The sequence below is a fragment of the Vitis riparia genome, chromosome 14, assembly GCF_004353265.1.
Source record: "Vitis riparia cultivar Riparia Gloire de Montpellier isolate 1030 chromosome 14, EGFV_Vit.rip_1.0, whole genome shotgun sequence".
Taxonomy (NCBI): Eukaryota; Viridiplantae; Streptophyta; class Magnoliopsida; order Vitales; family Vitaceae; genus Vitis; species Vitis riparia.
This window is the reverse complement of record NC_048444.1, coordinates 17,231,574-17,256,380: the sequence shown is the minus strand read 5'-3', so window position 1 is coordinate 17,256,380 and position 24,807 is coordinate 17,231,574. Positions and strand designations below refer to the sequence as shown.

At 33.9% G+C, this 24,807-nt stretch overlaps 1 protein-coding gene across 2 annotated transcripts in view; it reads left to right on the top strand.

The window, feature by feature from the left end:
- The first annotated feature begins 15,956 nt into the window (after positions 1–15,956).
- LOC117929692 (serine/threonine protein phosphatase 2A regulatory subunit B''beta-like) overlaps positions 15,957–24,807 on the top strand; it is a 39,778-nt gene continuing 30,927 nt past the window's right edge. For both annotated transcript variants that reach the window (XR_004653800.1, XM_034850072.1), the window contains exon 1: positions 15,957–16,562. Coding sequence is in view for 1 of the 2 variants with exons in the window: in XM_034850072.1 (XP_034705963.1) it covers positions 16,413–16,562 (150 nt within the window). In the remaining variant the exon portion in view is untranslated. The remainder of the gene's footprint in view (positions 16,563–24,807) is intronic.

The window sequence follows — 24,807 nt, the reverse complement described above, 5'->3', positions numbered from 1 at the left end:
ACTTAGGTTCCTATAAATAAGGGCACTTACCTACCAAGAAAGGAAACTAGAGGAGTATGAGAAGCTCCTATGATGGTACTATACCAAAGGTTGGATCTTTGAGTCCTCGTAAAGGATGTAGTGTGACAATTATAGTTTAAAAAGTGAGTAATCTTGTAATGCATGATTTTATATGGTTTTAGAATTATATATCTCATGTTTCAAATGTTATATATGTATTCATTAGTTTTCTTAAATATCATGTAATATGCTTTGGAAATGTGTTGGTCAAATGCTATGTTCATAAATGTGTTCCTTACATCATTAATATATATGTATATAAATAGTTAAGATGGTTTGATGGTCACGAAATGATGGGCACGATTTAGGGAAGCTCTGTCTAAGGAGGTTGGGTTTAAAACGAGACCATTGTGACCTTTCTAGTCTTTCTGGGGAGCCTACCTAGTACATACTATTCACCGAATATCACTATTATTGTTGTTGTGGTACTTTACATTATTACTATGGATGTGATTGTAGTAAACCTTGATCCTATATCGTGTTGTAGAGATGGAAGGGTACATTGTAGTCGATTGACCTAATATCTTTTATTCCATGAGATGAAGGGGCACTAGAGCAATTTGTATGAGAAACGTGCTAGGAGATGTTGGGATCCTGTGTCTATAAGGCACCATGATATGTGAAACATATGTTGTTTATGGATGCATATGAGATATATGTTGATAGATGAAGAGGCACTATAGTAGTTATATTGCATGATATTGGAATGTGTTGAGAGTTGGAGTGGTACTATAGTCGTGAATTATGCATGTGTTTGATTGATTATACATCGGGTTATGGATGTTGTATACTTACTTGATTGTTATGTTATATATTATCTACATTGGATGACATGCATGATGAAACTTCATTTTCTATCTTGGACTAACCATCCTAAAACCTACATTATATGAGATTCACCAAGTTATACTCACTTTGTAGTTGCCTATATTTTTTTTTTAGATGAGGACCTACTAGAACCAAATATTGAGCAAGTTCTTGAGAATGGACAATAAGGCTCATAGCCATTGTTGTTATTTTCTTTTTTTCTTATTTTGGATAGACTGTTGACATGTAGCCATTTCCTTAGGTATGTACAAGTTTTTTGGTCCCTTAAGCCCCACCTTGGTGTATTAAAAGCTTTATATCTCGGAAGAGTAATGATTATGTGGTTCCTTTAAAATACTTCCTTGTGCTACTTTGACACAGTTTTATTTAATCACAAGTTAAATTCTCTTCATAAGATAGTATCTCTATCTTAGTCTTTAGACTAGAGAAGAGACACTCTCTTACAGGGATGGCGCCTGCAAGGGTGAGTTGTCACACTTCTAGTATGTGAATGTCTCATCATAGTGGGAGGTTTGTCATACAACCAAATAGCTTCATGTATTTAAGGGAGTCTTTCAAGGAAATTGCAAAGGAGCGTGGATTGATATCACAGAGAATGATGAAGTTATGAGTGACGTTGATGCTCATTTATGGTAAGGAGCTATAGAGACATATTTAAAATTCATGTATTCTATCATAATCTAGGATCTTGTAGAGGTTCCTAAAGTTATGAAACCCATAGAGTGCAACGAGCGCTATAAGAAGAAAAGAAAATTATATAGAAAGGTTGATACATGTAAGGCTAGGCTTCTAGCTAAATGTTATAGTTACAAATTATTTTTGACTATGAGAAAATATTTAGTAGCCGTGCCTAAATCCATCAAAGTACAAATCCATTATGACACATCTCAATCGTAAGATATGGGAAATATTTCTAGTATCTAAAAGGTTAATATTTATAAGTGCTCCAATTTCTTTATGATGAAGTCCTATTATTCCTATTAAAATTATTCCCAAATGCATATATTTATCGATTTTATTTTTTAATAGTTTATGTTTTGTTTCTAAAGATGCTAAGTCTAAATATACAATATTTCCTATAGAACTTATAGTATGTTGGTTTAAAAATCTAGTTATTTTAGAATTTTGAACTAATTGTTTTTTGTAAGGTTGATTTGTCCCCAATTGGTGTACTATTTGATTTAGTCCTCGGACGGGAGTTATCAACAAAATTTATAAACCTAATTCACCATACACTAAGGTAGCATAGCTAGCATAGTATAGCGGTTCTAGGATCATCCACAGGGATGTGTTTTCATATTATAAGTGATATTAGTTAAAGTACTGAAATGATGTTTTTTCTTTTATGAGTTAGCTTTAAAAGAAAACATGAAAAGGGTTGGTTTTAAGTTAACCAAAAATAGTAGCTGAGATTAATTACAAAGAAAAGGTTTCTTGGAGATTTAAGTCACTAGGTTCAGGTTCCTTAGACAAAAGGGAGAGATTTCGGATCTTTTTCTCGCGTTGGGGGATAATAACATAAAGAATGGTTATCTCCCGAACCGGTGTGTATTTAGCAACCAAGATTTGATCCCACTGGTCCATGAAAAACTACAATTGCTTCCCAATAATGGTTTCAAACACTAACGACCTCTCACTGTGAATCATCTTTCAATAGCTCGTACATGATAACTAATAGACATCCATGGATTCAATGGAGCCCAAAAAGCTTACCAAGTATTGGCCATTCAAGGTGATCCTAACCTTGGATTACCCTTCAAAGGCTCGTAAGAGATAACTAATGGATCTCCAGGGAGTCCGAAAAGCTTACCAAGTATTGGACATTCTAGGTAATCCTACTTTTAAACCACCTCCCACAGGCTTGTAAGAGATAACTAATGGATCTCCAGGGAGTCCGAAAAGCTTACCAAGTATTGACCCAGGTGATTTTAAGGGATTTTAAGGGATTTTAAGTTAAACCTTAAAATAAAAACCATTAACGGGTAACAACTCTCCTCATTTAAAGCAAAGAAAACTCTCACCTTTGTATCTGGATCCCTTACCTAGCTTCCTTCAGTCCAAGAAACGAAAAACCTAGCCACTCATCCTTTGGGAAAACATCCTCAGAGGTTGTTTGGCTAGAAAGAAAAATAAAAACAAAATGAGTAAGTAAGGCAGAGCAAAGCTCTATGTATTTCTTACTAAAAGAATTTACAAGTGTTCTCCGGAATTTCTTCCGAGATATTACAAAAGAGATATTTTAAGACATATATAGAGAGATATTTTTAACCCCTCATTTAGATATCCTAAATATCTAAAAATATCTTTAGCTGATTACAAGGAGAAAATAGGTAATTACATAAAATATCTCGAGATAAAAATCTAATGGAGTCGGTGCAAAAATATCTAAAAATTACACAGGAGGATTTTCGCAAAGCTTGCGAAATTTCGCATAGGGTAAGAAATTCATTTTTCATAGTCTTGCTCTCTGTCCTACAGCTTGTACTCCTTTTGGCATTTCACATAGCCATGTGAAATTACTGGATATTAGATTTCTTCTCTGGTTCTCTTCCTTGCATACTTGATTGATTTGGCAAAGGCTACGAAGCTCTCCAAAACTTGGATTCTTCATGTGTTTGAGCTTCAACTTGCTTTGTCATGGACTATACAAAATTCTCCCTCACTCTTGGCTCATTTTAATGATAAAAAAGCTATCAAAAACACCAAAACTTGCCAAAAACTGATTAGAAACATTTGCAAGGGTCTTTAATGTGCCAATTGAGTTAAAAGGTAATAAATACTACTCAAAAGTGTTTAAAAGAGTTTATAACAAGCTATAAAAGAGCACTTTTTGAGTAGTAATCAAAAGTGTTACTTCATTTACTGCATTTTTTAATTTTTGTTCAATAAATTCTTTTAGATTATCTTTAGGGTTTATATCTTCTACTATTTCCATGGTTTTATCACTAAAAATTTTGGTTCAAAAGGATTTATTTTTCTTTCTGTTCTAATTACTGTTTTTTCTCATAAACTAAAGTTTTCAAATTGTTTTAAAAGGTTATTTAATTTTTGTTCTTCTAATGATCCTGTTTTTCTTTGTTCTAAAAGTTTATCTACTTTTTGGTTAACCTTTTATAGTGTTTCTTTTAAATTTTGTTGTTCCAACTTTATTTGTTCTATTTCTTTTCTAACAAATTTTTCTTCTTTGACTAATTGTTCTCTAATATAATCTAGGTTATTTCTTAACAGATTATGGTTCTTAAAGTCTTTTAGCTTCTTTTCTAATTTCTAGGACTGTATTTAATTTTTCTAAGGATTTACTTTGTCTTCTCCGGATTTCTTCTAAACAATTGGTATTATTTTGGTTTTATTCCTGAATTTGTTTTTTATGTTCTTGTAATCAATGATGAAAATATCGATAATCACAAATATATCGATACTTTGATTTTACGGATATATCAGAGATATATCGGCGGATATTTTGGAAAAAAATATCGGTAGGCTTAAAATTGTTAAAAACTCATGAAAATGTAAGGAAAACCTCATAATAATATAATTAAAAGTATAATAGACATTTTAAAGTTATTTTATTGAAAATTTTGATATATGTATAACATGATTTATCATATTTGATAATAATATCATATGCATCGATTAAAATATGAATTTTATAAGTGTACATTTATTATTAAATTACATCTAATATTATGATATTTGATTATAATATGTCTAATTTTAAAATATATATTAATATTAAAATTATGATCCATTTAATTTAATTGTATTAAAAAATATAAAATAAATTATGATCTATATATATATATATATATATATATATATAATTTTTTAATATTTAATTAATTATTAATGATATTAAAAACATTATGAAGAAAATTATATAATTTTTATATTTTTGGTAATCAATTAAAAGAAAAGTTTGCATTTAATTATAAAATAATTATAATTAATTTTCTCTTTAAAATATTCTTTTAATATTTTCTTTATATAATAAGTTTAAGTATATATAAGTTTAGTGCACAATATATAACAAGGGCAAGTTTGCCCAGATGGCAAGTGGAGTGCACCCCAAACCTTTTGGTTTGGGGTTCAAATCCCCTCAGAAGCAAAAGGAGAAGGACTGTAGCAGCACTGTAGCACATTGACTTCACTGTAGCACGTTTGACTTCCATTAACCTGCGTTGACCATGCGATACATTGGGAAAAATCGACGATTTTGGGCCGATATTTCATGGGATATCATCCGATATATGATATATCGGCGATATATGATATATCGGCGATATATCATCGACATATTGCGATATTTTCTTCCTTGCTTGTAATACTACGTTCGTTATTTTTAATTGTGTTTCTACTAGAAATTTCAACAATTTTACCTCTTGAGTTTGTAGACCCTCCATTTTGTCCCATTGGCACATACCTTGATTAAGTACTCATTCAATACTTTGTAGTAGCTCTTGGAAGCCTATTGTTACTCACATATCTGACCTCTTTGAGTCATTCTAGATACACATTTATGACAATTTGTTGAGACTTATTTAGGCCCATTAGGCATACTTGGCCCATTTAGGTACGCCTAAGGCTTGCTCCAACACCCCTAAGTCATTTGTATGGCTTACGTGGCTTGCATGGCCTACATGGCCTACGCAACTTGCATGTTTTCTTTATAAATACGTGTTACGCACTTATATCTAGTTATTTATTTATTTACTTGTTCATTTTCATATCTACTTATATATATATAGTCATTGTATATTGTTATTATTATTATTGTCATTTTATTTTATTTTTTTAATTATCATCATTAGAATTGTTTATGTTACCATTGTTTCTATTATCATTATTATTATTAACATTATTATTATTTTATTGATATTATTAATATTATTCTTACTATTATATTATATTATATTTTTTTATTTTCAATTCTATTTCCAAAATAAATTTTTATTTATTTTTATTTTATTTATTTGTTTATTAAGGTAAAAAAAAAAAAAAAATTAGTGGGGAAGTGGAAAGGAGCCTCTATGGGAAGGGGAGGCTACGAGATTATGAGATGTGAGAATTGAGAAGAAATGGGAGGAGGAAAGTCAACACGGGCGGGGATTTTTTAAGAAGACATTCTGGGAACTTTGAAGATGAGAAGCAGATTTTGTTGTGGAGATGAACACCATTAGAAACAGGGGTTGTTGTATGGGAAAGAGGGATGATAGAGGATAAAAAGGGCAACCATCAGAGGATTTTCGAAGCATCAACACACGCCATGGGAGGTGAAAGAATGCCATCAGATTTGAGAACCAAATTTTCTCTTGAAGATTGAAGACATGATTTTGGAAGAGAAAGATCATTATATTATATTTTTTGAAAAAGAACACAAGCACCAGAATTTTCTAGGTGGAGATTAACACCAGAATTTTCTAAGGAGAGGCTGAAGAGATCACAGGGATTTGTGGCAAAATTTTGGAGCAGGATAAGGGGGGTTTGAAACAAAGGAAGGGAGAACATCTTAGATGAGGGGACTCATGGACTGGTGAAAAATGGAGGAGACTACCACTCAGAGATGATAATAAAAAGAGAAGTCTTTAGAGATATGAAGATTTAAACAATTTGTGAAGTGGGTCAATACCACAACCCTCGATCACCATCATCATATTCACCCTTGATTACAATAATTGGCAAATGGGTTTTTCTGGGTTTGATTTAAATGTTGATATGTAAATTCTGGAGGGGTCCCACATGATTTCTAACATCCACTTTGAGAAGACTAGGGACAATTCTTGGGTTTTGGAGGGAAGATCAGTTCAGGCTATAAGGGGGATTTCACTATCACACAAAATTTGGAACTCCACTTTAGGGTGTGTGCAGGTCTCAGTTTTGAGAACAAAAACTATACTTGTATCACATGATTAACAAGATCTTGAGTTCATGGGGAGGAAGTTTGATCATCATCCTGCATGGTCTTTAAAAGATGGCACCATTTTGCTCACAGACAGCTCCGTTGAGAGATCTCCATCCAGGCTATATCTGTGGATTTTACACAACAGGCTGCCACTCAAAAAGCCCTTCCATGCATAGAATTTTGCACCACCAGATTTTGTGAGAGGTATCCACCACGCACTATTAGGATGAGAATAAGGCTGCCACTTTGAACTTCCACTACACATCAATTTATTTTTTGTAAAAAAAAAAAAGAAGGCTGCCACTTTAAGAATATGGCACCACCAGATTTTGTGAAAGGCATCCACATGTTTTGATGAATTTGGAGAGCAACCATACCATGCAAAGAAGATGACAACAAGCTGCCACTTTGAAGACGTCTCCGAATTTTCTTTTAGAACATGCAACATATAAAGCATCAAATTGGAAGGATTAAGAACATTCTAACAACAGCCTCTCTTACACAGTGGAAGGTAAGTTCTCTTTTTAAATTCTTGTTTTAGTTTATTTTAATTTGTTCAATTAGTTTAGGTCCATTTATGATTTTTCATCATTAATTTGATCGATCATTGGTGTTATAGTTCATGCTTTGATTTGGTTTGATCTCATTCTTTGAGTTTGAGTATTTTTTATATTTTTGGTAAATTGGTTTCTAGGTGATGCAGTTTTTATTTTGAAATTTGTCTTGATTTATCTTAATTCATTTTAGTTAGTTTAGAATTTTTCATATTAGTGCACTGTACTTCTGCATCTGTAAATTGGAATATGATAACTTAGAAACCCTTTTAAAATTTTCTAACTATTCTATGACATTCTAGACTCCTTGAAATTTATTATGGAATCTTTCTTAGGTCAAATATGGTTTTCCAATTAGGATATTGAAATCAATTTTTCAGAAGGTTCAGTTTTCACTCTATCTTTGACACTCAGTTTTGTTTTACAAAATTAAATTACTAAACAATCTCTTTAATTTCTTTGAACCTTTTTCTTTTAATCTATACTTTTTAGATTTAATTTTTGATGTATAAAATATTAATAAATAATTTCTGAAATAAAAGATATAATTTTTTATTCTTGTACCCACTGCATGAGTGCTCTTCTAGAGGTGAGATATGTTTATTTATTTTTAAATATGTTATGAATGTGTTATCTCCTGAGATTATTTTTAGTATAAAATAAACACATTAAGATAGTTGTGTGAATTTTCGTATGATTTTAGGACATCTATAAGTTAATTGTAAAAATTAATTGTTGAATACTTTTAAAAGATGCTCTGTTCTGGACCTATTATCATCATCATGAAATTTGGTACTAAATGAGGGATGGTTAATTAATTTGGTCACTTAGATGATAAACTAGACATATAGAAGATGTTCTGTAATTTTTTCTTTTTTTTTATAAAACCTAATTTCTAAGTATTTGTTTTAGATTTATTTTGTATAGTCTTCTATTCTAATCGTTTGCTGACTTTTTTCTATAAAATAACCCTTTTGTGAATAAATTTGTTATTGATTGGAATATAATCGATTAATTTGGCCTATTGGGTGTTTATCTAGACATGTTAAAGATGTTACCTAATTTTTATTTTGGTGAGATAACCTTTCTTGATATTTATTTGGAGTTTATTTTGTGAACCGATATTCTACCCTTTTAATGATATTTCCTTGGCTTTTAATAATTTAGTAACTTTTGATCATACTTGTGAACTTTCCTTGACTTGAGACATGCTAAGTGTATATATATATAGGTTTAGCCATTTTATTTATTTATTATTCTTTAATCTTATCATTATTATTGGTGAATTAACCTCATTTTTATAGAATCACTGACGCTTGCTACACAGGTACGCTCTCTATCTTCCCATTTTAAAGTTTCATGAATATGTATGTCATTAAGAACTATATTCTTGTTTGATATTGACTTTGGGTGCCTTGATGTTCATTTGGTGTCCTTTGATAAAATGCATGTTGAGTAATATAATACTTGAACTAACTTTGGTGTTTTATGATAACATTTAAGTTATAGATCTAGGTATGCATATTATCCTTTCTTTATGATAGTGGTTTGAATCCTTGTTTGGCATGTTAGACTTAGTAGACTTTTTTAAATCACTTTAACTTATCTAGGTATTTATAATCAACTGATTAATTGTCATATTTCTCTCAACTAAGCTACTAGAGACCTTGTTAGAGCTTAGAAGGGTGCTACCTCTTTGGAGGTACCTTTCCGATAGGTAACCTGATCCCCGGACTCAGATTCAGGTTTTTCGTAGACACCTTTTCCTTAAAAATTAGGAGTCATTTTAGGGGTTTTGTTCTTACTTGTTTTCCCCTTTAAAAATAAATAAAAGTAAGTGGCGACTCCAACTTTTTATAAAAATCATTTTTTTCACTTTAATCAAAAGCGAGTCTCGCTAATCGAGTGGGAACGCATCATGAAAAATGTGGGTCCATAGGTTTGTAGACGAGGGTTCATGAATTTTTAATGTTTCTAGTTAGATGAACTAGCATATAAATTATCAATATAATATTTTATAATTTCTCTTTTAATTAGGGTTTTTGTAGCAAAAAGTTCGTCAAAGGATTCTTGTATAGCTATTTTGTATTCTTTCAAATATTTAAGAGAGGTCAGTTTTTTAATATTAGTGGTTAAATCTTTTACAGTAGTCCTTAAAGTATATAGTTTATCACAAATTTCTTTAAATTCTTTTCATTGAGCATATAATCTATTATTAAGTTCTTTTACACGATCATAATTTAAATTATATATACCAAGAGGATAAGGAATAAAAGACATTAATTCATATGAAATTAGTAGACTAAATGAACAGATCAAGTAAAAATAATCAAACTTTTAATGGGATACGTTAAAGTTCGATACTCTGAAAATTAATTCGAATCAAGAGTTACTTTTCCTAATTAATATACTAACAATATACATAAAGCTATGATACCAACTTTGTCCATCAACTTTTAACAGTCAAGGCAAATGGTAGAAACTTTGAAATTTCTCATTCAAAATTAGGGTGTAAACGATGAAAATCAAAGTTTAAAACCAAAACCAATGTGAACGCATTTTTTATACAATTATTTTAAAATAAAAACTTTCAATATATAATGTGAAAGCATTTATTACATATTATTATAACATTTATTTAAAGTAAAACTTTTCAATTTACAATGTAAAAGCATTTATTACATAGTAAAGATGTTTTTTGAAGAACGGATATCTCAAAGATTTTTTAATAAACTCAAAATTTTACAATATTATTTCGTGTCAAGGTAATACCCCCCTTCTGACCAAACATAGTCTCCCTAACCTGCTAATTTTCCGGCAAAACAGGTTACAAGTCAAGGATTAAGACTAAAGACTTTAGTTTTAAATATTATACAAACATAGAAAATGCATCAAATAAAAATCATAATGTACCTCTCATCATATTAACAAGTAGTAGAAACACAAAATGATAATATAATTAATGATTATTCAAAACAATTAAAGAATGCAAATAAGTTTAAAAAAAAAAAAAAAACCTTATATTAGAGTAGAAAAAATATGAATTATAGGAGAAAACCCATAAAAATATTGGAATAGAAATTAAAAAAAAAAACCTATAAAATACCAATTAAAAACCCATATTTAACAATAAAAATAGCAAATATAGCATGTAACCTTATAGATGCAAAATAGTTCAAAATTCAAATAGAACTACTATAGAATAACCTCATTAAACGAAGCTTTAGTTCCCATAGATCTTCAGCCTTTTTAGTTAGAAAACATAATGAAGAAAAAAAAAAAAAGCCAGGACTGTTATTAATTATAAAAGATTAAATGATAATGCATATGATGATGTCTATAAAATTGCAAATAAAGATTCTTTAATTAATTCTATTCAAGGATGTAAATATTTTTCTCAGCTAGATTGTAAAAGTGGATTTTGGCAAATTAGATTAGAAGAATATAACAAACCATGGATAACATTTTCATGTCCTTGTGGATTATATGAATGTAATGTAATGTCATTTGGACTAAAAAATGCTCCTCATATATTTCAACGAATGATGAATAATATTTTTCGTAAATATTTTTTTGTTCTTGTATATATTGATGATATTCTTGTTTTTTCGTATACTTTTCCAGAACATATAAAGCATTTAGAATTAATTTTTGAAAAACTAATTAGTCATGAATTAATAGTAAGTAAAATGAAACTAAAATTATTTAAAACCCAAATAGAATTTTTAGGATTAGAATTGGAGGATGGACAAATAAAATTGCAATATTATATAGTACAAAAAATAAATAATTTTCCAGATAAACTGAATACTTAAAGACCCTTCAAAGTTTTTTAGGATTATTAAACTATACTAGACCATATGTTAAAACCCTTAGTAGATTAGTTGGACCCTTTTATAGTAAAACAAAGAATACAAGACAAAGATATTTTAACCAAGAAGATATTAAACTTGTACAAAAAAAAAAAACTAAAATGAACTTGTAAAGCATCTCCTAACTTTACATTTACCCTTAAAAAGTGAATACAAAATAATTCAAACTGATGCTAGCCAAACAAGATGAGGAGGTATACTTTTAGCGGTCACGAACATTGGAGAAGAAAAACTTTGTAGATACTACAGTGGAAATTTTAATGATTATTGAAAGAACCTTAGTTCTACAAACTTAGAAATTGAAGCAATAATCTTAGTTTTAGAAAAAAATCAATTACTTTTAAATCAAGAACAATTTACTTTAAGAACCGATTGTGAGAGTATTAAAAAATTCTTTGAAAATAAAAATTCTTCAAAATTGTCCACCAAAAGATGGATAAAGTTTCAAAACTCTTTAATTGGTTTCAAACCTAAATTTGAACATATTAAAGGAAAAGATAATATATTAGCAGATTAGCTAAGTAGACAAATAATTATTAATAATGTTGATAATGCTAATGATTGATTTTATTCTACGAGAACATGGCTCAAAGAAAACCTACTAAAGCTAGAACCTTTGAATTTGGAACCATATGTCTGAACGAAGTGTTAAATTCAAATTTCTAGTTTAACTCTTTATATTCTCAAAACCTTTTTGAAGAGCATAAGGTTATTGTAGATAATTTTTGGTCTCTAAAACCATAGAGTTTCCCAAACCAAAATCTAGAATATGCTTATGGAAAAATCGTGTCGACTCTAGCCCAACATTTACAAAACCTTCGTAATCAATTTATTGCTTTAGAAACCCAAAAATTTTAAAACCTCAAAATCCAAGAAAATCAAGAAAGACTTATAAAAGATTTGAAAACCAGTATAGTGTCAACCAGTTAAACTAGTTGTTTAAATAGTCAACCTGAAATGCTTAATTTAATTAGTAAATCAGCTCTTCTGTTTGAACAATATGAAAAACTTGTTATTAAAAACCTAATTGGAGTTGATAACTACTCTTTAGTCGAAACCTTCTTTCTACAAATCCAACATAACAAAGTGTTTGCAAATCGAGAACTTTTGTACAAACATTTTAAAACAAAAAATGTCGGGATAAAAATAGGGTATATGACATATCATGACCTTGAATTTTTCTTTGTTATATATTTAGCTTATGTTAATATATTTGTTGTAAATAAAGAAAATTTTTATCTAGTACCCCAATTTATGGATCAGGGAATTTTAAAAAATGTTTTCATAAACCATGTATCTCAAATCCCTAAAAAAATTTCTAGAAAATTGAAAAGATATTTTAACCTATCTTTTCAAAATCGAAAAACAAATCGACATTTCTTTTGAAACCATTCCATCTTTATTTCAAACCAATGGATCAATAGTGTCAGCCTATCACCATGTTTATATAAACACATAATAAAGAACCACTCATTCCTTAACAAGAATTAGAATGGGAAATGACCCGTTCAAATGAATTTCCAGAATTTTTTACTCGCTTTAGAGCCTTTCAAATTTATGATCTTATACCAACCCGACTCATTGGAAAAACAAAAACCATGTCTATATGGAGAAACAAACCTTTAGAACACATTACTGTTCCAAAACCTTTCATTACTCTTGAAGACCAAATTTTATAACTGAACTCAATGTAGAGTTACCAGAACCATCTTCTTACCTCAACAATGACACATCATTTGGGAAAACCTTGACAACGAAAGTTATTATAATCTGCAAAATGCAATGGAACGTTGATGTCAACAATGACGACATTGAAGCAGTAAATGCGTCTCCAACAATAAGAATTTAATGCAGCAGTAGAAGTCTAGAATCAATAAAGCTAAGTATACTACATGTGATAAAAAAAAAGACAAAGAAGTAGCCACTAGACGGATGGTAAAGAAGAAAGAAAAGTCAGATTTCATAAATCTTACCATATTTACATCTATTGTTAACTAAACCTCTAAAGACTTCGTAAAACTTTGTAAATATTTTTGTCTGCCATCTACCAACTGCCAACAACCCCAATTAAATTTAGTTTGTTGTATTGTAAAAGTTTTGTCTATAAATGAGTTGTAAATTGAGAGAAAGAGCAAGCGGGCGATCAGAGAGCAATCAATAGAGAGATCAAGAGAAATATAGTGTCAATTGTATCTTTAGCTTGTAAATTTCTATATTCAACAATAAAAAGTAAGAAATTTCTGTTAAATTTATGTTCTCATTTTATTTGCAATTTAATTTATTTGTGCATCAACTTTTCATAGTCAATGCAAATGGTAGAAACTTTGAACGCATTTATTATACAATTATTTTAAAATTTTCGATATATAATGCGAAAACATTTATTACATATTATTATAACATTTATTTTAAAGTAAAACTTTTCAATTTACAATGTGAAAGCATTTATTACATAGTAAAGATGTTTTTTGAAGAACGGATATCTCAAAGATTTTTTAAAAACTCAAAATTTTAAAACATCACTTCGTGTCAAGGTAATACCCCCCTTCTGACCAGACAAAGTCTCCCTAGCTTGCCAATTTTCTAGGAAAACAAGTTACAAGTCAAGGGTTAAGACTTAATAACTATCCTATTTATAGAGTTTTACATGTGGAAGACACAATTTCCTCATGCGAATAGATGTTACCTTTGTCAAAGGCACGAAGAATCAATAGATCATATTCTTCTCCATTGCACCAAGGCAAGGACTTTTTGGGCATTGCTTTGCTCTATTTTTGGGATGCAGTGGGTGCTGCCAGCCATAGTTAAGGTGACACTTCTGGGTTGGGATGGGTCTTTTGTGGGAAAAAGAGAAAGGGAGTTTGGAGAGCAAGCCCTTTGTGTCTTTTTTTGGACGATTTGGAAGGCAATGAACAAAGTTGCTTTTGAGGAAGAAGAGTTGTCAATCCAAAGACTTAAGAGTTCTTTTGTATATTTCCTTTGTTCGGAGACGAAACTGTTTATAAAAGATGGTCCTTCAACTTTAGTTGATTTTATTGATTGGGTGGGAACCTGTTGAGGGTGGGGTTCGGGCTGCACCTTCATCCTTAGCATCCAGCTAGGGAGTGGGGGGTGTTTTTTCCTTTGTAATCGTTAAGTCGCTGCTTTGGCGGTTTTTTATTACAATTTTATCCTTTACTTATAAAAAAAAAAATTCCTTATGCCATATCCCTAAAATCATCCTAAGAGATCCTAAAATTAAATCAAAGTAACTTAATTACAACCCTTAAATAAAAAAGGTTTAGTAAAAATAGTAAAAACATAGAATCAAGAGTTCAGTATGAAAATTTTGACATCGTAAGTGTTCTAAATCCATAAAAGGTGCTAAAAAACTTGTAAATCATATATAATCCCAACATCGAATTGCAAAACAATACATGGCCAATGTCTCACTTCGATGTTGCTTTGCATACAACTGGATATCAATACGCCTAGTATTGAATTGAGAAATCTTCAACAATTCATTGATGACCAAATATTGACACCTCAACTATAATATTGGTTTCTTTTTAATACTAAATCCCTGTATTGAATGATAATTGCTTCTTATCTCCCACTTTCTATATCTTTTTGATACCTCCAAAGTATCAAGTTGAATTTGATACAATCGACTTTTGTTGAAAATAACATTATGCTATTGCAACACATTGATTTAGGTGTCAAAATCAACTCTCCATTTTGATATCTCGGGCAAAAACCCCTTTTCACTTTATCTTTCGTATCCCTTCTCATTACCACTTACTCTACTAATTCATTTTGTTCAATTTCAAGACTTTATTCCTTGTTTTATGCATCAAATCTCATAGTTTTCAATAATTAACTCCAAACTAGGTATAAAAGGACTGATTTATATACCTTTTCTCCCTAAAATAGTACTTTTAGATTTAAAGAATACCATGATTTGCACACAAATCAATAGTAATTGTAGTGGATTAACGATATCAATTATTTAGTTCTTATTTTACCAAATCATACTTTTCTCATTGATTTTAAGTATATTATGAGCCATTTGACTATGTTTTTTGAAATTTGTTTTTAAAAACTATTTTTTATTTTTTAACTTAAAAACCATTTAAAAAAATAAGTTATAGAAAACATGAACAAACGAGCTCGTGTTTTCCTTTTATTTTTAAAAAATAGGGAAACCAACTCATACTTATCTTCTATTTCATTTTGTTTTAAAAATGATTTTAAAGAACAGTAGCGAATTGAAAATTTTAAAAATAGTTTCCTATTTTCAAAAACAAAAAACTATTTTTAAATCACATGGAAAAACATGCTCTATGTCTTTTTATAATTTAGTTAAGTCTATAATTATTTTTGTTTAATTGTGTTGGAGACATATTTGTCACGTATTGATTAATATTTACTTTAATTCCAACACGGGTCAGGTCTCTTAAGCTAAGACGACATTTTAGTTAAAAATAAACCTAATATTGGTTCTTAAGTTGGGTCAATCATTCCTTTTATTGCTTTCAGGATTAAGAGGGTAAGAACCATCCAAAACCCAACTTAAATCCAAAAATGGAGATTAATCAAACTTGCACTTTAAAATCACAAGGAACCCAATTGACTTTTGCGCCCTTGGAGAGTGGGAAACTTATAAATGTAAAGGATAAATAAAAAATAAAAATGAAAAAGAGAAGTCCAGGGATGGAAACTAAAATGAGCCAAGGGCGTAGTGACGCTCCTAGCACGTGACCAAGGAGACTATGCTCCGAGATTCCCATATATGCCCTTCGTTCTTTCACATAAACGTGTCTGTCTTTCGGCTTCAATCTGATTCAGGTGTACATCTCTCTCTAATTTCTGCAAAATTTTCGCCGAATTCCCGATTAAATCTCATCCGTCTTTCTCTTATTTTCTTTTTCACTTTCTCTTCCTTTTTTTTTTTTTTTTTTCTGATTCTCTGTTCCAACAAGGGACAATCCATTCACTGCTTCCATGAAGATCTAGGGTTTCTTCCACTTCGTCAGCTTCAAATCTGAACCTTTCCGCCTCGAATTTCTGATTTTCGATGTTCTTGATTCAATGCGTTGAGCAATGGCGTTGTGGTTCATCTAGGTTGCTTTGGGTGATCGATGCTTGTTTGTTGTCCTTTTTTGTGATCTAGGATTATTCTGATTTTGTTCTGTGGATGAGAGATTCAATTTGGCTACGATGAATATGGAGATAGTTAGCGATGTGCTGTCTTTGGACGCCGAATTGTTGCAGCTGCCGGAGGTGTCGCCTTTTGCTCTCAAGTCGAACCCTAGGTTCTCCGAGGAGCTTTTTGACCAGTGGCTTTCGCTTCCTGAGACTAACCGTCTGGTATTTTCTTCACACAATGTTTTTTTTCCAAGAATGAATGTTGATTGGCATTTGTCGTCTTGCTTTCTGTGTATGAAATTATTTTTTGCTTCATTGTCTTGGTTATTTTATTGCAATGGCTTGTGTCCAGGTGGGCATGGTGTTTATGAGAGCATGAGGATGAGAAGGTGTAAAAATAAATACCCTACATCTTTGATAAATTATGGTATCAGGGAACATAAAAGGAAGCAAATAACATTTTGCATTAACGCATTAAAAAAATTGCGCTCTTAGACGACTCTAAACTGAGCAATTTATGAAGTTCATTTTTCTAAACTGAGCCTTTTGGTTTTCTTGTAACTGGGTCTTGTGGTATTAATACATGGTTTGACGGTTTGATGAATTTATATGTGTATTTAATTTAATTTAATGTGTCAAATAATATATGTTATCGTATTTCATTATAATTAATTATGAACATCTAAGAAAGATTGCAAATAGGCTTATGCTTGCACCCCTATGCACATGAATTCATGGCCGGTGGATTAGTGTTTTGGCTTTCTCTTCCTAAGTTTAGGCTCTTACATGCTTTGGCATTCAGCATGAAAAAAAAAGGGTCCATCCCTTGAATGGCCAAGGAGCAGTGTGGAGAATGGTGATAATCTGATAGATATTACACTTCAGTGTGAAGTGCCTGTGTCAGGCATGACATGACGAAGATCTGTTTGGAATATTGGTCCAACCTATGCCTACTGGGAAGAAATACACCCAAAAGGTATGTTGAACAAAGAAAAGGACAAAATCCCATCTTTGCAACTATCCTTGGACTTGTTTGACCATGCTGTCTTGTTATATACTTCAATTTGGCCTAGGGATAGAACCAAATATAAGAAAAAAAATTAAGTTATTTAGCCATCTCATATTGTCTTTAGATTCGGGAATTAAATCAACTTGACATTTAGACACACAACAACACCCAAGATTTGTATCCTAGTCCATGTAATATGGCTAGAAAGTATGAGCAAGAGTTCTTTCTCATATATGTTACTTATTATGTTTTTATATTATTGGTGATTTTTTTGATAGGATTATTGGTGATAATTCTAATAAAATAAAAAAGAAAGAAAATTTATTATGGCAATGGAAAATGGATAAAAGACAGAATGTTGGTAAATCTTGCAGGTGCTTTGGAGTTACCTGTTTTTTTTTTCTTTTTATTTTTTATTTTTTATTCCTTTTTTTTTTCTTTCTTTTAGTTTTTTATTTTTTATTTGTAACTCCACTGCACTAACCAATAATACCTTATATGTCTGGAGGACTGGTCAAGAACAGGCTAGTTAACATCAAATACTTATGAGGTGAAGAGACAGCCTTAAATATATTGATATGACACTCCTCTTATGAGCATCAGAAGTGCTCAAATCAAATGCACTTCTGCTTTTTGTTATTCATGCTTGAAAGACATTCAGCTTCCCAGGGAATCAAAATTTTAATATCATGATATTCAAGTACAAGCCAGAAGCGGTCATAGTTTTGTTCCTTTTTTTTGCTTGAATGTGGTGGAGTGTTTGTAGTTGGAAGGCCATGCTGATATGAAGATCTTAAGCAGTTTTCATGATAATGGTTGCAGGGTTGGACGTACACTAGGATTGCATCTTGGCTACCTAGTAGTCAGAGTTAGCCTTGCCAATAAAGATGGAGTTGGTTTCTTATGATTCAGTCCTAAGTTGAACTTAATGAGGCTGCATTTGGTTTCTCTTTTGAATTTAATCAATTGCAATTGTTGAATTTGGAAATGTGTAGCTAATTCTTGAAGAAACTAAAATTGGTATTGATGGAAGTTAGATGTTTGGTGGTCACTAGTGGTGACTCATTCATAGGTTTGCATTTGATGGTGATAGTGATTCTAGTGGAGGTGGTAGCAAATTGGTAGCAGTTGGCTTATGCTGGTGGTAACAAATTGGTGGTGGTAGAGGTACTTGATGCAACATAGATGGTGGTTGTGGTGATGAGTTGTCAAGAGCGGCGACAAGTGATCAATATTGGATGAAAAATACTTTCCAATAGTAAAGGCTACACTGTTTGATTGAACACAGCTATATTTTGGGATATGTCTCACTGTTGATGGATATCAGTTATTATTCACATCATATGGCACTCTAGTGATTGTCCATGGTGAAGATAAAGGGTTTTAGAACCTATTCCTGAAGCCAAAGCTCCCTTCTTTCTCATACACACTTCTTAATTTTTCATTTTGAAGTAGTCTTGTTTGCATACTTCTTTTTCTGCCAAGCCAACTAAATATGGTTGAAATGGTGAGAGGAAGCTGGACCTTAATTTGTTGGGAATTAGAGTCATCTCCATTAGGAATGCTATGATACCTGAAATCTCCAACTTCACACTGTACCCATGTTGTGTAGGTATGGAATCCTTTTTGGATACCTTTACTTTGCTGTGAATATGATTGTTTGATTTTGATTGATATATTTTTTCATCTTCCACCTTTGTTTGAGATAATTATTATTACATTAGCAAAAAGAGAGAGTTTGCTGGAAATTGAATTTCTCTAAGAATATTTGGGGATAAGAGAGGAAGGATTGTTATAAAAGAGAAAAGATGGAGAGTTTTTATCAAAGATATGTTTACTTTTGATTGATTTTAAATTAAATTTCCTTTCTTTTATGCTGTATCCAAGTATCTACACCCACTGTTGGGATCATTTTTTGTAGGTGTGAAGGATCTAACACTTGGACACATATCCATACCTAACACCCACACTTGAAGCCATGCAAAATAGCTAGAATGAGATTTGTGGTAGAAATAACTTGAAATTGAATGGACTAATGACTTTTGTGTTTTTCTTTTGCACTCATATTGCTTTTCAAAACATGTTAGTAGGTAACTAGTTATTTCAGGGCATAAATTCTTTGACTTGATTAAGTAGAGTTGGAGGTTTGCCCCAAAATGAGAGTCCTCTTGGAAATGGGTTATTACTAGGAAATTTAGGGAAGAAGGGGAGGAGGTTGGTGTTTTGAGGAGACGACGGAAGGTTTTGGAGTGGGTCTATTGAAGGCCATTGGGAGAAATTGGGAGGTTTTTAAAAGAAGAAGTCATTTTATTGTGGGGGATGAGAGGGGCTTTGAGAGTGAGAGGAGGTTTGAGAGGTGGTAAATGTTTGTTTGTAGTGGAATCCAAGACCTTTGAAATCTCCATTGAAGTAGTCCGAGGTAAACCTAAAGAGATTATTTTGGAAAGGAGCAAAGGCTTTTCCTCTTAGATAAGGTTTGAAGAAAGGAGTTTGAGCTACCTGTTGAAAGGTGTGGAAGCTTGGTGTAGAGGAGAGTCAAGTTCGAGGTGTGTAAAAGTTTGAGAAGATGGGGGAAGAAAGTTCAGGCTGAAGCGTCAATCAAAGGAAGCTGGTAGGTTTTTACTATGCTCTGTGCGAGATGTGGAAGCAAAGAAGTATTGTCTTGTTTTTCCAGAGGGCAAAGGTTTAGTTGGGGGATGGTTCTTGTTGGCTAAGAAGTTGAGGGCCCTAGGAGTTTCCACTCCAGCAATGAGTAAAGATTTTCCTGGTGATCCCATCTCTGAAAAGGTTGGGTGTAGTTACAAAGAGAAAGTGAAAGGAACTTATGCAGATGCCTTGAGGGTGAAGACAGGGAACTAGGAGAGTCTTTATGGGTGCATTTAGGCGATCGAGAACTTCTTTGCAGGGAAGAGCAGCTAAGTTGTTGCTTGGTTGGTTGCTTTGGTGACAGTTCAGACTCGGTTCCTCCTCTGTCATCCTTGAAGGGGTGGGTGCATGCAAGATGGGCTTTGAGAGAGGGGGGGGGGGGGGGGGGGGTTTAAAAATTCTCCAAGTTGGGTGGGGCCCTTTTTCTGTTCAAGTTTGAGAATAAATGTGAGGCTAATTTGGTGCTTTTAAGGGGCAACAAAAGGTTTAAGGAGAGAGAGTTTCATTTGCAAAGATGGGGACTTGAAGTGGGGTGTTTTTGGAATGGGAGCCATGCCAAGGAAGTTTGGGTGAGGATTGTAGGACTTCCTCTTCATTTTTGGAGCAGAGAGGTCTTTAAAAGGATTGGGGAGAGTTGTGGGGTTTTATAGCTGTAGATGAGGAAACAACTTTTTTTTCTCTGCTGCAATGGGCATGTATTTTGGTGAGAGCCATTGGGAAGGATCTGCCAAGGTCATTGCGGGTGGTGGCTGATCACACTTGTTTTATGGTTCGTCTTTGGTTGGAAACCCCTCCATGGGTTTCTCAGGTAGTGCCTCAGTCTGAGTTTTGTAAAAGTGCAGGGTGTGAGGTTAGGGGCGAAGGTGTGGGTGGTTCACACGTTGGTGAAAGCGTGTGGGAGACTCAACTTGTTGTTTAGAATTTGGGGTCAAAGGAGCAGTTTGAGTGTGGAAGAAGGAATAGGGGTGCAGTTGGTGCAGCGGGTAGGCCGACTAAGGGTACTGTTTTGGACTCGGATTTGCTTGGGCTTGGGTCTAGGACAGTTGGCTGTGTGGAGAAAAAGGGAAAAGAGGTTTTGGGCTCAAGTGAGTGGGTTCATGAAAAGCCCATGGGTGGAGTGGGCTAGGCTATGGGCTCTATAACCCCTTCAGTCCTGTGGGTGTGGGCTCGGTTAAGAGCTTTAAGGGGCTTATTGGGCCCAAGTTAAAAGAGGCCCATCCCCCTGTTTTCCTTTTTGGGCGGGTCTTTTCCCCTAGGGCTCCCCTAGAGACCATCGTGGGAGTAACATGGATGGAGTAGGTGGTATTGGCCGACGAAGACTTCAACGTTGGGGGGTCACTCTCAGGTCGATCGACACTCACCGACGAGGCAGTGATGGACGAAGCCTCCAGGTACCCTGTTTCTCATTTCCGTTCTCTTTTTTCTTTGGGGTTTCAGGGAGTTTCTTCTTCTACTCTTTTCTTGGGGCCTGACGAAGCTTTGTTGGTGCCGGAGTGGGCTTCCAGTGGGTCGAAAGGCTTAGTGGCAGTGGCTATGGATTGGGATCCTCTGCGAGTAGTGTTGTTTGAAGATAATTTGGTCCTAGATGGCCGGAAAGAGCTTCCTTGTGTTTTGGTAGGTAGTGATGGTGGGACTGAGCTTGCGATTGTCCCGGTTGGGTCGGTTTTTGTGAGGCCATTGGTGTAGATGACTGATTTTCAACTATAAGGAGGGGGGGACGAAGGGTGGAACTCTAGCTGTCTCGCGAAGTTCAGTTGATGCCTTGGTATTCTGACGGAAGGTTTTGAAGAGGAAATTTGGTATCTTTTGAGAAGGATGAAGGGGAGAATTGATCAAAAGGGGCAGGATGGGGTCTCTAGAAAGACAAAATCACTATCTTCAAAATCTATTAGGGAACTTAAGAAGTTAGAGTGGACGGTGAGCTATAAAAAAGCTAGGGTTGATACCGAATTAGGTAATTCTACAGGGGCTTCTGTGTTCGTATGCAAATGAAGATAGGAATATTATTCTGGAATGTGAGAGAGGCAAATGATAGAGATAAAAGGAAGATAATAAAGTCAGTGATAAAATCTCAAAGGGTGGACAATGGGTGGAACTCTAGCTGTCTTGCAAAGTTCAGTTGATGCCTTGGTATGCCGACGGAAGGTTTTGAAGAGGAAATTTTGTGTCTTTTGAGGAGGACGAAGGGGAGAATTGATCAAAAGGGGTAGGATGGGGCCTCTAGAGAGACGAAATCACTATCTTCAAAATCTATTAGGGAACTCAAGAAGTTGGAGTGGACAGTGAGCTATAAGAAAGCTAGGGTTGATACTGAATTAGGTAATTCTACAAGGGCATTGTAAAGTTTTTGAATGCTACTTTCTTGGTTCTTGTCCCTAAGAAGTGAGGTGCAGAAGACCTAAAAGATTTTAGGCGGATTAGTCTTGTGGGCAACCTTTATAAGTTGCTGGCCAAGGTGTTGGCTAATAAACTTAAAAAGGTAATGGGCAAAGTGATTTTGGAGTCCCAAAATGCCTTTGTGGAGGGTAGACAGATTGTAGACGTAGTTTTGATTGCAAATGAGGTCGTGGACTCAAGGTTGAAAAGCAATGAAGGTGGTGTGTTGTGCAAGTTGGATATGGAGAAGGCGTATGATCATGTGAAATGGAAGTTCTTGTTTGCAGTGCTTAGAAAGATGGGCTTTGAGGAGAAATGGATAGAATGGTGCATCTCTATTGTGAAATTTTTTGTTTTAGTTAATGGATCTCCTTCTGGTTTTTTCCAAAGTTCGATGGGATTGAGACAAGGAGATCCCCTCTCCCCTTATTTGCTCGTGATAGCCATGGGGGTGTTTAGTTGTCTATTGAGGAGGGCTATTAGTGGGGGCTACTTATCTGGTTGGAGGGTGAGAGGTAAGAGTGGTGAGGGGATTTTGATCTCGCACTTGATATTTGGTGATGATACTTTGGTGTTTTGTGAGACATCTCAAGACCAGATGACTTATCTAAGCTGACTTCTCATGTGGTTTGAGGCTTGCTAAAGTTTGAGAATCAATCTTGAGAAAAGTGAGTTAATTCTTGTGGGCGGGGTGCATAATATAGAGGACTTGGCCTTGGAGTTGGGGTGTAAAGTGGGTGGTCTCCCTTCTTGCTATTTGGGTCTTCCTTTGGGGGCCCCCTTCAAATCAGTGGCGGTGTGGGATGGCGTTGAAGAGAGATTTCGAAAAAGGCTAGCAATGTGGAAGAGATAGTATATCTCAAAAGGAGGGAGACTCACTCTAATTCGAAACACTTTGAGTGGCATGCCTATTTATTTCATGTCCCTTTTTTGCATGCCAAGACAAGTGAGGTTGAGATTGGAGAAGATTCAGAGGGATTTTTTTTGGGGTGGTGGAGCTCTTGTGCAGAAACGCATCTTGTTAGGTGGAACACGGTTTGCTTGGAGAAAAGGAAAGGTGGTTTGGGTGTGAGAAATCTCTTTATGATGAATATAGCTCTCTTAAGCAAGTGGAATTGGCGGTTTGCCAATGAAAGAGAGGCCTTTTGGAAGCAAGTCATTAGTTACAAGTATGGTGAAGAGGATGGGGGGTGGCGCTCCCGTGAAGCGAGTGAGAGGTATGGTGTGGGATTGTGGAAAGCAATTAGGAAAGAGTGAAATTATTTGAGTGGTAGGTTGGCTTACCAAGTGGGTAATGGGCAGAGAGTGTGATTCTGAATGGACAAGTGGTGTGAAGATGAGCCACTTTGTGAGTCATTTCCTTCCTTATTTACTATTTCTTCGTCTAAGGAAGCTTGGGTAGCGGATGTTTGGAACCTTGATGGTGATGGGGGTGGATGGACCCCTCTTTTCTCAAGGGCCTTTAATAATTGGGAGGTAGAGTTGGTGGAGCGTTTTCTACAAAAGATCCAAGCTTTTAGGGTGCACAAGGATGTGGAAGATAGAGTGATTTGGACAACTTCAATGTGTGGGACCTTTTCGGTCAAGTCTCTGTATTCTATCTCGGAGCCTGGAGATTCTCCTTTGTTCCCTATTGGTAGTATTTGAAGAGAGAGCGTGCCTTCTAAGGTGGCTTTCTTTGCTTGGGAGGCTTCTTAGGGGAAAGTCTTCACTTTGGACCAACTTCAAAGGAGGGGGCACTTTTTGGAAAATAGGTGTTTTTTTGGCCTCTTTGAAGTAGAGACGGTGGATCACCGTCTTCTTCATTGTGCAAAGACTCGGGTTCTTTGGAATTTGTTTTTCTCCCTCTTTGGTGTGTCTTGGATTCTTTCTTGTTCAGTGAAGGAAACTCTTCTTGGATGACATGAGTCATTTGTGGGTAAAGCTCGTAAAAAGGCGTGACAAATGGTCCCTTTATGTATATTTTGGATAATATGGAAGGAAAGGAATATGTTAGTGTTTGGTAATGAGGAGCTTTCACTCCAAAGATTGAAAAATTCTCCTTTGGTCTTGGATTAGGGTGTCTATAGATTTGAGCCCTTTTTTGCTTGTAAGTTTCATTGATTGGTTAGGCTCTGAGTAAGGGCATGTGATGTTTTTTGTTTCTATCCCTCCCCCTCTGGTTTGAGCCTTTTAGCTTCTTTTGTTTACTTCCTGTATACTTTGAGGGCACTGTTTTTGGTGTCTCCTCTTTTCTTTATATACATATTTTCTTTATCTATCCAAAAAAAAAAATTTATTGTGGGGGATGAGAGGAGACAATGGTTTTGGTTAGATAGGTGGCATGGTGAATCATCATTGAGTCTTTTTAGGCTTTATTATTTAGTCTTAAGAGTGTAGAAGAATTTATTGACCACATTCTTTTGTATTGTGCATCAGTAGGAATCTTGTGGCAAG